The 14,706-nt window shown below is 42.9% G+C and overlaps 1 protein-coding gene across 4 annotated transcripts in view; it reads right to left on the bottom strand.

Annotated features, from left to right (window-relative positions):
- Positions 1-14,630, bottom strand: part of LOC110522264 (mitochondrial inner membrane protein MPV17) — a 31,123-nt gene extending 16,493 nt beyond the window's left edge. The window contains exons 1-2 of one of the 4 annotated variants that reach the window (XM_021600517.3): positions 14,537-14,630; positions 13,746-13,831 (exon numbers count right to left, since the gene is read on the bottom strand). In XM_021600517.3, the coding sequence (XP_021456192.1) occupies positions 13,746-13,818 (73 nt within the window). In that variant the 5' untranslated portion in view covers positions 13,819-13,831; positions 14,537-14,630. Of the gene's footprint in view, positions 1-12,648; positions 13,832-14,536 lie in introns of all 4 variants that reach the window. The other 3 variants (XM_021600518.2, XM_090232871.1, XM_090232870.1) reach the window with 3 other exon arrangements.
- Between the last annotated feature and the right edge of the window lie 76 nt (positions 14,631-14,706).

Below are 14,706 nucleotides of genomic sequence, written 5' to 3'. Positions count from 1 at the left end.
AGCACATCAGCATTTGTTTACTGTTACACAAAATCAAGATAAACCTTTACCCTCACAGTAGACACTGAAAGTCTATAACCAAACTGGCTAAAACTCTGTTGTTGGCCAATAGTAGGTACAGCTAGCCACATGCTTACCTGAGTGCTACTATTAAGCTAGCAGCAGTAAATCCAGGTAAATGGCTAACACAAACATTGGCTACCATGATATCCTGCAAGTTATAACGGCCAATGAAGATCAGGCAATTCAGCAAAAATATAGACATACCTTGAAATAAACAATGACATTAATCCGATTGGCATTTCACCATTAATTTCCACAAAACGTGCAGTATTCTGTTGATGGAGTTGTTGTAGTTAGCTTGCTTGCTAGCTAGCTAGCTTATTCCCAGCCATTGATCATGACTCTTAGAACCATTACATTACACATAAAAGTAATTGTACAAGGCCTCCCAAGTGACGCAGTGGTCTAAGGCACTGCATCGCAGTGCTTGTGGCATTACCACAGACCCGGGTTCGATCCCAGGCTGTTTCACAGCTGGCCGTGCTCAGGAGACCCATGAGGCGGCGCATAATTGGCCCAGCGTTGTGCGGGTTAGGGGCAGGCCGGCTGGGATATCCTTGTCCCATTGCGCTCTAGCGACTCCTTGTGGAGGGCCAGGGAGCCTGCAAGCTGACTTCAGTTGCCAGCTGGATGGTGTTTCCTCTGACACATTGGTGCGGCTGGTTTCCGGGTTAAGTGAGCAGTGTGTCAAGAATCAGTGCGGCTTGCTTAGCAGGGTTGTGTTTCGGAGGACGCATGGCTCTCGACCTTTGCCTCTCCTGAGTCCATAGGGGAGTTGCAGCGATGGGACAAGACCGTAACTACTGTTTGTTGAGAGCCGTGACTGAACAATAACATGCATCTCTTGCTGTACCGTATCTTAGCTGTTTCAGCCACTGCCTGTCACCAAGGTAGGCTCCACGCTCTTCTCAATTTACATCAACAACATAGCTCAGGCGGTAGGAAGCTCTCTCATCCATTTATATGCAGATGATACAGTCTTATACTCATCCTGCCTGGATTTTGTGTTAAATGCTCTACAACAAATCTTTCTTAGAGTCCAACAAGCTTTCTCTGCCCTTAACCTTGTTTTGAACACCTCCAAAACCTCTGAGGGTTTAGAGCTTGAGGTAGTCACCTCATACAAGTACTTGGGACTGTCAGCACAGTGTACCACACATATCAAAGCTGCAGGCCAAAGTTAAATCGAGACGTGGTCTCCTCTATCGTAATCATTCCTCATTCACCCAAGCTGCCAAACTAACCCTGATTTAGATGACCATCCTACCCAAGCTAGATTACGGAGATGTAATTTATAGATCGGCAGGTAAGGGTGCTCTTGAGTAGCTAGATGTTCTTTACCATTCGGCCATCAGATTTGCCACCAATGCTCCTTATAGGACACATCACTGCACTCTATACTCCTCTGTAAACTGGTCATCTCTGTACACTCCCCTCTATCTGAGATCTACTGCAGCCCTCATCCTTCACATACAACACCCATTCTGCCAGTCACATTCTGTTAAAGGTCCTCAAAAGCACACACATCCCTGGGTCGCTACTCTTTCAGTTCACTGCAGATAGCGCCTGGAACGAGCTGCAACAAACACTCAAACTGGATAGTTTTATCTCAATCTCTTAATTCAAAGACTCAATCATGGACACTCTTACTGACAGTTTTGGCTCCTTTGTGTGATGTACTGTTGTCTCTACCTTCTTGCCCTTTGCACTGTTGTCTGTGCCCAATAATGTTTGTACTATGTTTTGTGCTGCTACCATGTTGTGTTGCTACCATGTTGTTGTTATGTTGTGTTGCTACCATGCTGTGTTGTCATGTGTTGCTGCCTTGCAATGTTGTTGTCTTAGGTCTCTCTTTATATAGCGTTATGTGTTGTCTCTTGCCGTGATGTGTGTTTTGTCCTATATTTATTATTTATTTATTTAACATTTTTAATCCCCCGTCCATGCAGGAGGCCATATGCCTTTTGGTAGGCCGTCATTGTAAATACAAATTTGTTCTTAACTGACTTGCATATTTAAATAAAGGTTAAATAAAATAAAAAATAAATTAAATTAAATCTTTCATATCGGCGAGAAATAATTTTCAAAAAACAAAAGATTAAATTCTATCACACCTTTATATGGTTAGGGTTCCCACACAACCATATTTCCAAGTTACAGAGCTTGTTTACAGAAAACAGACAGAAGACAGAGTGGACTACCTGTGCTAATTAGCTATCTGTCTCCGAACACCTGTGTGTAAACGTTAGACTGACGCCACAAACGTGTCATCACTGGAAAATGCTATCGGTTGCAACTGTGTTAAAACAGGTTAAAACAGTCTACAGTACGTATTTCGCATTTGGGAAATTATTTTGATGTGATATGAATGTAGTTGGATTTTTGTTTCTAGAACCTTACCACATTTAGATGGAGTATTTGGCTTCCAGACCCAATTCAGCCTTTAAACAGAACATGTAAGGTCATTGGACTAAGGAGTAACATTAGCCTCCTTTAGTACAATATTGGGCAAGCTTATTCCATCCTCAAACACCATGCTAGATCCGTGTGACTGGGCCAGTTCATTTTGCATGGCCCGGTGCACTTAGATTTATTTTATTTTTTATTTCACCTTTATTTAACCAGGTAAGCAAGTTGAGAACAAGTTCTCATTTACAATTGCGACCTGGCCAAGATAAAGCAAAGCAGTTCGACACATACAACGACACAGAGTTACACATGGAGTAAAACAAACATACAGTCAATAATACAGTATAAACAAGTCTATATACGATGTGAGCAAATGAGGTGAGATAAGGGAGGTAAAGGCAAAAAGGCCATGGTGGCAAAGTAAATACAATATAGCAAGTAAAACACTGGAATGGTAGATTTGCAATGGGAGAATGTGCAAAGTAGAAATAAAAATAATGGGGTGCAAAGGAGCAAAATAAATACATTAATTAAATACAGTAGGGAAAGAGGTAGTTGTTTGGGCTAAATTATAGGTGGGCTATGTACAGGTGCAGTAATCTGTGAGCTGCTCTGACAGTTGGTGCTTAAAGCTAGTGAGGGAGATAAGTGTTTCCAGTTTCAGAGATTTTTGTAGTTCGTTCCAGTCATTGGCAGCAGAGAACTGGAAGGAGAGGCGGCCAAAGAAAGAATTGGTTTTGGGGGTGACTAGAGAGATATACCTGCTGGAGCGTGTGCTACAGGTGGGAGATGCAATGGTGACCAGCGAGCTGAGATAAGGGGGGACTTTACCTAGCAGGGTCTTGTAGATGACATGGAGCCAGTGGGTTTGGCGACGAGTATGAAGCGAGGGCCAGCCAACGAGAGCGTACAGGTCGCAATGGTGGGTAGTATATGGGGCTTTGGTGACAAAACGGATTGCACTGTGATAGACTGCATCCAATTTGTTGAGTAGGGTATTGGAGGCTATTTTGTAAATGACATCGCCAAAGTCGAGGATTGGTAGGATGGTCAGTTTTACAAGGGTATGTTTGGCAGCATGAGTGAAGAATGCTTTGTTGCGAAATAGGAAGCCAATTCTAGATTTAACTTTGGATTGGAGATGTTTGATATGGGTCTGGAAGGAGAGTTTACAGTCTAACCAGACACCTAAGTATTTGTAGTTGTCCACGTATTCTAAGTCAGAGCCGTCCAGAGTAGTAATGTTGGACAGGCGGGTAGGTACAGGTAGCGATCGGTTGAAGAGCATGCGTTTAGTTTTACTTGTATTTAAGAGCAATTGGAGGCCACGGAAGGAGAGTTGTATGGCATTAAAGCTTGCCTGGAGGGTTGTTAACACAGTGTCCAAAGAAGGGCCAGAAGTATACAGAATGGTGTCGTCTGCGTAGAGGTGGATCAGAGAATCACCAGCAGCAAGAGCGACCTCATTGATGTATACCGAGAAGAGAGTCGGTCCAAGAATTGAACCCTGTGGCACCCCCATAGAGACTGCCAGAGGTCCGGACAGCAGACCCTCCGATTTGACACACTGAACTCTATCAGAGAAGTAGTTGGTGAACCAGGCGAGGCAATCATTTGAGAAACCAAGGCTGTCGAGTCTGCCGATGAGGATGTGGTGATTGACAGAGTCGAAAGCCTTGGCCAGATCAATGAATACGGCTGCACAGTAATGTTTCTTATCAATGGCGGTTAAGATATCATTTAGGACCTTGAGCGTGGCTGAGGTGCACCCATGATCAGCTCTGAAACCAGATTGCATAGCAGAGAAGGTATGGTGAGATTCAAAATGGTCGGTAATCTGTTTGTTGACTTGGCTTTCGAAGACCTTAGAAAGGCATGGTAGGATAGATATAGGTCTGTAGCAGTTTGGGTCAAGAGTGTCACCCCCTTTGAAGAGGGGGATGACCGCAGCTGCTTTCCAATCTTTGGGAATCTCAGACGACACGAAAGAGAGGTTGAACAGGCTAGTAATAGGGGTGGCAACAATTTTGGCAGATAATTTTAGAAAGAAAGGGTCCAGATTGTCTAGCCCGGCTGATAGCTGGCTATCTTCGTGTTTTATAATCTACTAGTGACATAACATGACAACTCTTTGGGCACTTTAGTACCTGCTTATCCGATTCACATCCATCACCGAAGCCGCCAGCCGTGGTGCTGTAAGTAACACTGGCGGCATCAGTGGAATTGGAGCCTACATTGATTGCGGCCAAAGAACCGATTTTTAGCTTCAGCTTCATGTTGAACCCACGCTTCCACTGTTGGTCACCGTTGTAATTGTATAAGTGAGGTCCGCATATGACTGAAGCTCCCCTGACCCAGTCTGCCCGAAAGCGGTAGGACTTCCTTCCCATCTAGCTACTCACATTTCGACCAAACATGCATGCCGGTAAACAGTGCACTGCCACCACCAGTTCTTCTCTTGCGCCAAACCCGCAATGTATTGTTGGTATATGAGTTTTTGATAAATGTCATTCAAATTGTGTAAACAGAAGTGAAATTTTAAGGGGGGATACATTTTTGCAAAAATAACGTTTAGATGGAATATCATCAATCTACGTTGTTAGATTTGTGGAAATATATTGTGCAACCTTGCCTTTAAGATAGCTAGGTGGGACAACCACATATCAGTAATAGTAAGAACATTTTTCCTCAATAAAGTAGATATCAGCAAAGTCAGTGGGAAACAAAATTGTCAAGTGCAAGTGTTAGTTCATAAAAGGCAAGGGATTGACAATAACTTTTTTAGCCACTTGTATATCAGACAAGCAGGACTGATTTTTTCTACTTGTCCAAAGTACAAGCTCAAGTCGCTCGTCCCCCAAAAATGAAATAATCTGTAACACCATGGGCCAAAACAATGACGTAAAATTGTATTGTATCATGCAAGGAACTACTTATTATCACTGGTACTGACAACGGAAGACTGCTGGTCTCTGATCCCAAGTATTATATCTCCTGCCGTTGTGGCCTTGAGCAAGGCCCTTAACCCCCCACAAAGTAAAATACTGCACTGATAGGCTACTGTATAAAACAGTAAAAATATACAGTGAGTGCCAAAAGTATTGAGCCAGTGCCACATTTTTGGTTGTTTTGGCTCTGTACTCCAGCACGTTGGATCTGAAATGATACCATGACTATGAGATTAAAATTCAGGCTGTCAACTTTAATTTGAGGGTATTTTCATCCATATCGGGTAAACTCCTTAGAAATTACAGCACATTTTATACATAGTCTCCCCATTTTAGGGGACCAAAAGTATTGGGACAAATTCACTTACATGTGTATTGAAGTAGTCAAAAGTTTAGTATTTGGTCCCATATTCCTAGCATGCAATGACTACTGTACATCAAGCTTGTGACTCTACAAACTTGTTGGATGCATTTGCTGTTTGTTTAGGTTTTGTTTCAGATTATTTTGTGCCCTATACAAATTCATAGTAAATAATGTATTGTGTCATTTTGGAGTTACTTTTATTGTAAATAAGAATATAATATGTTTCTAAACACTTCTACATTCATGTGGATGCTACCATGATTATGGATAATCCTGAATGAATCGTGAACAATGATGAGTGAGAAAGTTACAGACGCACAAACATCATACCCCCAAGACATGCTAACCTCTCACCATTATAATAACAGGGGAGGTTAGCATTTTTTGAGGTGGTTTGATATTTATGCCTCTAACTTTCTCACGCAACATTATTCATGATTCATGCTATAACTGGGCAAATAACTCACTAACTAGCAATGAATATCAACAATCCGAACACGCAGCTTGCTTTGATCTCAAAAACCTCGCGACTTCATGATTGAAAGACCACTCCTGCCTGTCAATGCAGGCACATAATAATTCTACTGCGATGCGCTCTGCAGAGATTGGGAGGACATTGGGCAATACATCACATCCGGAGGACAGTTTGATCCAATTCTGATCAGAGTAGCCCAATTGTTTGATATTGTGATTTTTGCCTGATTAGGACCACTTAAATCTATAATCTGCTAGTCCGACAATTAGTTGTACTTGCCCTGAAGGTGTTTAAGATACTCTTTGAAGAGGTAGGGTTTCTGATGTTTTCAGAAGATGGGCAAGTGTAATTTGGATTGTAGTACATTTTTGTAGTACATTTGTGACAATGTGTAGATTCATGTGAACAAGTGTCTTGCGGTCACAATGATATGTCAACAAGATGAGACCACATCTAATAGGCTAATATCATTAGATAGAGGCACTAAGTCAATTTAACCAATATAGCCATTAATATACATTTATTTTATACATGCACTGAAATCCAATAAAGATAATTTTCCTACACCTTCACAGCCAAAGAGATGTGCATCTTAAAAATGTATAATTACACAATTTTATGTTTTTTTCTCTCCAAATCCATTGAGGTGATTTAGCAACGGCGGATTATCCTGATTTAGAGTCACATGCAATAAAACAAAACACTTAAAAAGTTAACTTTTGTCCTCTGGCCTCATCAACAAAGCTCTGACTGAATGAGTCATCCTAAAACACACTGGTCCTGTAGGTCATTGTCTTTGGAGGGCCTTACTGCCACACATAGGGATTACTGACGCACTGAAGTGTGTCTGTCCCAGTCACAGAGGATAGGTCAGAAGCTCCTTGCTCTGTAAATACTTCTGCACTAGGGGGGGGGGCTTGTACGGTGTCATTTTATCAATGAGAGTGAAAAAGAGAGAGAAAGAGAGGAGTCAATGGACACTGGCCTCAGTGACTGATGGAAACGTATGCCATTGCTAGATAGGCCTCAGTGGGACATGATAGTGTCCTGCGTGTGTGTACGGTGCTTAAAGAAAATTATTTTGGGGTATCTCAGATTGTTCAGGCAGTTCTTACATAGGAGGAAGGATGTTTGACACTTTTTACATTTGTATCACAAACCATTTTTGAGAAAATCATGATGAAAGTGGCCATTTTAGGCCCCCCCCTAGACCTATACATGCCTCCTGTAAGACCCTATGATCCGTGAACCGTACATGATACAGATACATTATAATCCTTATGGCAGCGGTTGGCAACAGGCGGCCCGACGAGCAAATTTTGGTTTTGGGTTTAAAAAATACTGGAAATTACCAGGAATTCAGCAAAAAAATAAAAAATATTAAGAAAGTCTGTTCCCAAGTATTCCCACAAATAAATAAAACGCCTCAAATACAATCTCTTTTTGGGCTTAGTTGTGGTCAATTTGAAGTTGTGGTCAATATCTCAAAAGTATCTTTTTTGATTTTGTTCATTTTAAGACATTTTGTTTGGAACAATATACTATACACAAAGATTGTTTGATCATCATTATCCCTGTTTTCCTGAACTTCCAATCCCTTTGATGCATTTGAGTCACTCCAAAGCATACCTTCTTCAGACTGAAATATGCCATTACCTGATCTTACATATCTTTGTACTATAACTTTTATTGTGATAAATGGCAATGAGGTCAGATTCAAAAATGCATCAAATGATTTTTTACATATTTGTTGCTGATACCCCCAAGTGACATAATAGAGAATCAGAGATTCAAATAGCTTGATAGTCCATGTTAATAGTATCTTAATATCATGCATGAATCCATTTGAGATCATGTAATAGGCCTATGAATCAATTTTACTTTCTGACCCCCCCAACCCCCATTGTTATGGTGGCTCACCCAGTGATTTTGTTTGACAAAAGTGGCTCCTTCAGAAACATTAGTGACTACCACTGACTGACCTATAATGTCAATTTCTATGTATAAATGGGTCATATCATTAAAAGTACCAGAGAGGGCATTCTGGAAATTTGACGTGTTTGAAGAGTAAAAATAAGCTTTCGATACATTAATAATATTCTGAATGTTGAACAAATTAACGTGAAAAATGGTATTTCAGAATCTTGACATTGTCCATATTTGAAAGCACACAATAAGGACTATAATGACACGAAGCTGTTGCCTGTATCATGTACGGTTCACGGATCATAGGAGGCATGTATAGGTCTAAAAGGGCCTAAAATGGCCACTTCCATCATGATATTCTAAACCATGGTTTGCGATACAAATGTAAAAAGCATGTCAAACATCTTCCGCCCAATGAAGTTTTTAAACGAGAATTGCCTGAACAATCTGATACCAAAAATATTTTGGGCCTACGCTGGCATGGAATCGCACGTGACCGCGAGACCTCCTGTCAACACACACAGGGAGTGCCAATCAAGAAGACAGAGCCGTCTCCTCCAATCTGTTGGAAATGTCACGGGTCCCATTCCCTTCCGCTGTCCAGAGTCTGGCTGGGCTTGGGGGCATCGATCCCCTCGCCCCCACGCAGGAAGGAAGGAGGGGGGAACAAACATACACATGCATTATTTATACATGCTTAAACAAACAATGGCCTCGCGTGTCTCTGCGGAGATCAGCTCATATGGGAAATCTACAGCAGAGGATGCAAACATTTGATTTAGGAGATGCATTGATGAATATGACTGAGCGAGATTGGTTGATGATAAAAACAAACCCATTGACTACATGTCAGCCTAAAAGTATGGTTTCTTTGCGTGGGGGGGGTCCTAACTAAAGAGTTGCGAAAACGGTGACTCCTAACTTATGATGCAGCATCTAAATTAAGCTAAAAAAAAAAGATGACTCCTCTGCACCATGTCTCTGACTAGAAAACTTCTGAGAGGAAAAACATTTCCATCAATACTCTGCACAACAAACAATACAGGCACAGACCAATGTGTTCTAGCCTTTGTTGAAATCACGACAAGAGACAAGCAACACAAATTTGTTCTCTCTGCATAAGCAAAAATCGCCAGTATCTCGTTAGATATGGGCACAAGCCTATTTCAGGCTCAAAACATTCCTCTTTGTGACACTCTCACTGGCAGGTCTGAAGAGTCAGACAAATGCCAGCTCTCACCGAGCAGTTAATGAACAGAGTCATACAGATACAACACATGTGGCGAGAGAGCGGGTTTCATGGAGGTTCATAACAGAGGAAATTGTGGATTCTTGTAAACAACTTTTGGCAGACAGTAGGCCTGCTAGATAAAGGAGTAAACAGTCTGTATGTGTATGTGGTCTGTTTGTGTGTGTGGTGTGTATGCTACTTATCAGGAGGAATAGAGATGAGCAGCCCTGACTGTGGACAATGGGACAGAAAGATAACAGGGGAAAGGGGTGATGAGACACCATGGAGAGGGAGAATTCCCTCCCCTACAGAGGGAGAGATGGGAGCGTATTAGACCACTGCCCAGTGCCCACACCTCCAGTCTGTTTCTAGGGAGCGCTGCCTGGGCCATAGCTTACACCTCTAAAATCCAGAACAGCATCCTGTTTAAGATGCAGGATGACCAGGCTAGGCGTTGAGATGCATGACTCGGTGAGGTGTGAGAACCATGGCTGACACAGACAGCCCATCCAGCTACTGACGGCAGAGCTCCAGATTTAGTGTGCTTCTGTTTTTAGCTTGGCCGTTGTGAAATGATGATGCTGCGTGGTGCGGCGGGGACTAAGGAGTGAGCAGAGAAAATGACCAGGTTTAAAAACAGTTTGTTCTGGGCAATGTGAGCTTGACTGGCCCCTCAGGCCACTCCTCAAACGACACACAAACACTAGAGCACGCACACACATACACACACAGGGCCTGGGTCAGATGACCCTCACCTCTCTTGGAGGAAATGAATGGAAGGACAGAGAGATGGAGGAACACAACCTGAGTATCATAACTCAGGATAAGACCCAGATGCAGACAGCTAGAGTCACAGATGTTTATTGACCCAAACAGGGGGCAGGCAAAAGACAGGTCAAAGGCAGGTAGAGGTCCATAATTCAGGGCAGAGTCAATAAGGTACAGAACAGCAGGCAGGCTCAGGAAAGGCAGAGGTCCGTAAACGGGTCAGAGTCAGGCAGGTACAGAACGGCAGGCTCGGAGTCAGGACAAGCAGAATGGTCAGAACCAGGGAAACAGAACTTGAGAAAGAAGGGAGACGGGAAAACACGCTGGTAAGACCTGACAAGACAAGACGAACTGGCAACAGACAAACAGAAAACACAGGTATAAATACACAGGGGATAATGAGGAAGATGGGCGACACCTGGAGGGGTGTGGAGACGAGCACAAAGACAGGTGAAACAGATCAGGGTGTGACACTGAGGGGGACATTGATGGACAGGGGACACACACACTCCCTCCATCAAACCATGGAGAAAACTGAGTGGACCCTATGCTCTCAGATCTGCAGGGAGGAGGTAGTGAAATGTGGATAGATTGTTTTGGAATCAGGCCATGGTGGAGCCCCAGTCTACAAACCTCCAGCTGCATCAGCAAGAGGATGAGGTGTTGTGGTACTCATGTTTGACACACTGAACAGGGAACTTTCACCTGAAGTCAGCTCAGACCTGCCTCTACCTCCCACAGTCAAATATCATGTTTTAAAAAGGACATTGGGCCTTAATAATAATGTAGACAGAGAAGCCCTCTTTATATGATCTATGTTTTTCTTAAAATGTCATGGAATAACTAATAAGGCAGTTGGGAAGAGGGTGGAACCTTTTATATGCTTTTACTGGAGCATCTACAACTCAACCTTAACATAACACGTGTGCACACAGACACACACACACACACACACACACACACACATTGACTGGAGTGTGTCCTTCATTGTAAACCTTTATTGTAATAACTGGTCCTTTAAGAACAGAACAGAGCAGCCATAAACCCTTGAGAAACCCGAGGCTTATCAACACTACATGAGCTCATCCTTAAACACAGCCAGACACTACCCTCTTACAGCTACCATTTCTCTTTTGTAAGGTCCTTTGTGAGTGTTCAGTGATAAAACCACAGGACAGGTGCAACAAAAACATCTTTCCTCCCAACTTTAATACCATATCTATCTAGCTGGTAGCCACCATCTGATGCCCACTGAGACATGGCCCCGTAGCTAGTCAAGAGGTGCCAACAAGCTTCCTCTCCCCTCCTTTATTGAGAGTGCTGATGTCAGCACTAGCTAGCTTGGCAGGCTGGCTGCGGCTCTAGGGGCCCGTCCTTGAGGGAGAGCCAGAGCCTATAGAGGCTAATGGGGCTGATGGTGATTGACGTGGCCCAGGCTAAGTGAAGTGATCTGGGGGAGAGTTGGCAGGCGTTCCCCCCGGGGCCTGATGGTTGTTCCACTGGGGAGGGAGTGGACCCACTGAGCCCTCAGATGCATTTAACTGATGAAGCCAACCAAGCCTGACCCGTCCCCTCCAGGTAGGAGTGCCTCTCAGGATCCACACTCACAACTTGACTTTGGGATTCAGCTACTGCTACCGTAGCTCACTGGTGTCCTGAGATCTCCCTTTTTCCTCATTCATCCATTGATCAATTCATTCATCGACTGACTGACTGACTGATGTCAGGTACTGAATTCCATGTATCATACAGGCTATAGGTAGGCAGACCTAGAGCTAAGCTAAACAAGAGGTCAGAAAAGTTTGGATTTGTCTGCTGTGTCTCTGCCTTTTTAGAGCAGATCTTCATTTGTCTGTGAGGTCTGGTGGTCCCCTCAGTGGGGAGAACACACACACTCGTTATCTCGCTTTATCAGGTGTCCTCTCTCGCTCTTCTGAAGGTCTCCAGTGCACTACAGTAGATAAAAACGGCATTTCCACACAGCTACAGTAGCTAAATGTAAAACAGTATACTTTCTCCCTTCTCTCTCTCTCTCTAGTGAAAACTAAGATGATGAGTCACTCTTCAAGTCAGACATCTTAATTACATAAAATGCTCACTCTGCCTGCAACCCCTTAACCCAGCTGCCTAGGAAGGGCACTAATGCATTCTTATTACAACCAGTCTTCCCTGTACCGGGTATCTCCTTCAAATCTACGTGGACACATTCCAGAAGAATATCAATAATTAATTAAATTGTAATCTCATAACACACCTTTGTTAATAATGGCAAAGAGAGAGGACCACTTTGCCACTGCCAGCCTTCTGGGCAGTTTGACACTGGCACTCCTTATGCAATCAGTGAGGTCATGACTAAGGCAGGGGTGTGGCACTTCCCTAATTAGCCAATTGTTCCTCCTAGTAAAAAGACAAGTGTTGAGGCATGAGATCAGATTTGAAAAAAAAAGGAGTTAGGCCTACTTACGGTGGAAAACAAAACACTCATAACAGCGTCCAGTTTTCATCATCCCATAAAGGTTGATATGGCAGGCAGTCTCATGTAGCCGTGGCAGCACATTGTCGCGTGGTTGTATAAATAGGGATGTTGTTGACGTTTCCACTCTGAATCGTTATCGGTCACACAGACACAGCTTTGCCTCCGAGAGGAGAAACACCAAGGTAACAAATTAGGGAAATATCAAAGCCTTTTTACACTGACAGTGACAATATAGACTTGGGCTACCACTGAAGTAGAAGTTATAGAGGAGCGAGTCAGCCAAATATTCCTATCAAATCAGGGTAAAATATCTGAACAAATATTGATTAGATTTAATTGGCTATCAAAACAAGGCTGGCACCTAATCCTGACATACGCATCATCTCAAGGACCTACAGTATAGGCTAGTGAGGGTAGTGAAAAGACTGTTCTTCACTGCCATCTTGTGTTAACAGAAAAAAAACTGTGTGGGCATGTAAATGTTGGTTAATGAGACACTTCAGCATTATAGGAGGAAAAACACTTATATTCTACAAGAGGACATCATAAAACTATATAGAAGGAGAACATTATGATTTACCTGTCTTCAAGGCAATTTCCACACCTATATAAAAATAAAACCTAATCAAAATATCGATGAAGTCATATTGGCTTGGATCCTCTGATTAGTAATCACAGTGCTTCCTATGGTGTTTGCAACCACAATCTACACTGTCACAGAATCAACAGGAAACATGTCAAATATTTACAGAATACAGACAGGGCTCCATTTTAGGGTACAGCACAAATTGAACAACCCCATTCAGACCACAAGCTCTCATCCAACAACCCCATTCAAACTGGAGCTCTCATCCATAAACCATGGAATAGGGGGATTGCATTTGTACAGACACAGTCTGTGAGATGGATTTGACATCAGAGCTGAAAAGTTGAAGCAGCTGAGATCAGGTGAAAGCCTAAGACAACATTTTGGGGGAAATTGACTATCTTTGGTGGAAATTATGCCGGAGGCTTTGCTGTAGAGGCGGACAGTGGACATAGTGTAGTCACTGTAATGTAACCTAGTGTTGTGCGTGTTTTCATACCGGCTGTGATTATCTGGACAGTCCATGGATGCCTGGTCATAAGAGCCTGGTAGGATCTCCACAGGCCCGCCATTCTCCGCTCTATGCTGGAACACAGACGATCTAGTCAGAACCGCTTATAACCCAGTCATAACCCATATGCCTTGCCATCAACTGATTGTGTGTGGACATTGGTAGTTCAATATAGAACTTTAGATATGAGACATTACTATTTTCATTATGACAATATTCTGACTTTTGAAAACAGCTAATGGTTGGGTGATATCTGTACAGTTTCTTGATATCACGAAGTAGACAACCAAACGTTTCTTTACACAGACGAAGTAACTGCGGCCATATGGGAAACGTAGGCTAGCCTACTCTGCAGCTTATGCAATGGAATGTCTGACGCGTGCTGCCGCACATAACGTTCTCCACATTACCTGATCACGGGGGAGTCAGCAAAATTGGATTTGGACAACTTTACTACACTGTAACTAGTTACTGCAGTCATACTTGCCGTACTTAATGTAACCCTGATAGTTAACATATTATTTATTCAACATAGCCCTGTTTCCTAGTCAACCAGACGTAAAGCATCCTAATCCTAGCCTTGCAACCTCATTAGCTAACGTTAGCCGACTTAGCTACTCTCTGGAGTTCTGCCACCGACGTTACTCTGCCACCAATAAGAAACTTGTCATGCAGCTCTAACATTACAGTCAAGTCGGTCATTTCTCCATAATAAAAACGGTACAACTAGACAATGAAAGTGTTACAAAGCGAAAAGATAGAACACAATTGTTACATGCCTTCCTTAATACAGCTCCAACTGAGACACACAACACAGACTACTCTAACCGACGTCACTTCCACAACAGCATCAGATGGATTATGTCACCCTCTGGTGGTGCAAGGCTAACTCTATGACAAGTAACCAACAGAGTGACGATGAACTTCTGTCCTTGATTTCTATTTTCCA

This window comes from Oncorhynchus mykiss, chromosome 4 (assembly GCF_057628025.1).
Source record: "Oncorhynchus mykiss isolate SJ-2025 chromosome 4, ASM5762802v1, whole genome shotgun sequence".
In the NCBI taxonomy this organism is placed as follows: Eukaryota; Metazoa; Chordata; class Actinopteri; order Salmoniformes; family Salmonidae; genus Oncorhynchus; species Oncorhynchus mykiss.
Note: the sequence above shows the minus strand (reverse complement) of the source record. Positions and strands in the feature narration are given on the sequence as shown.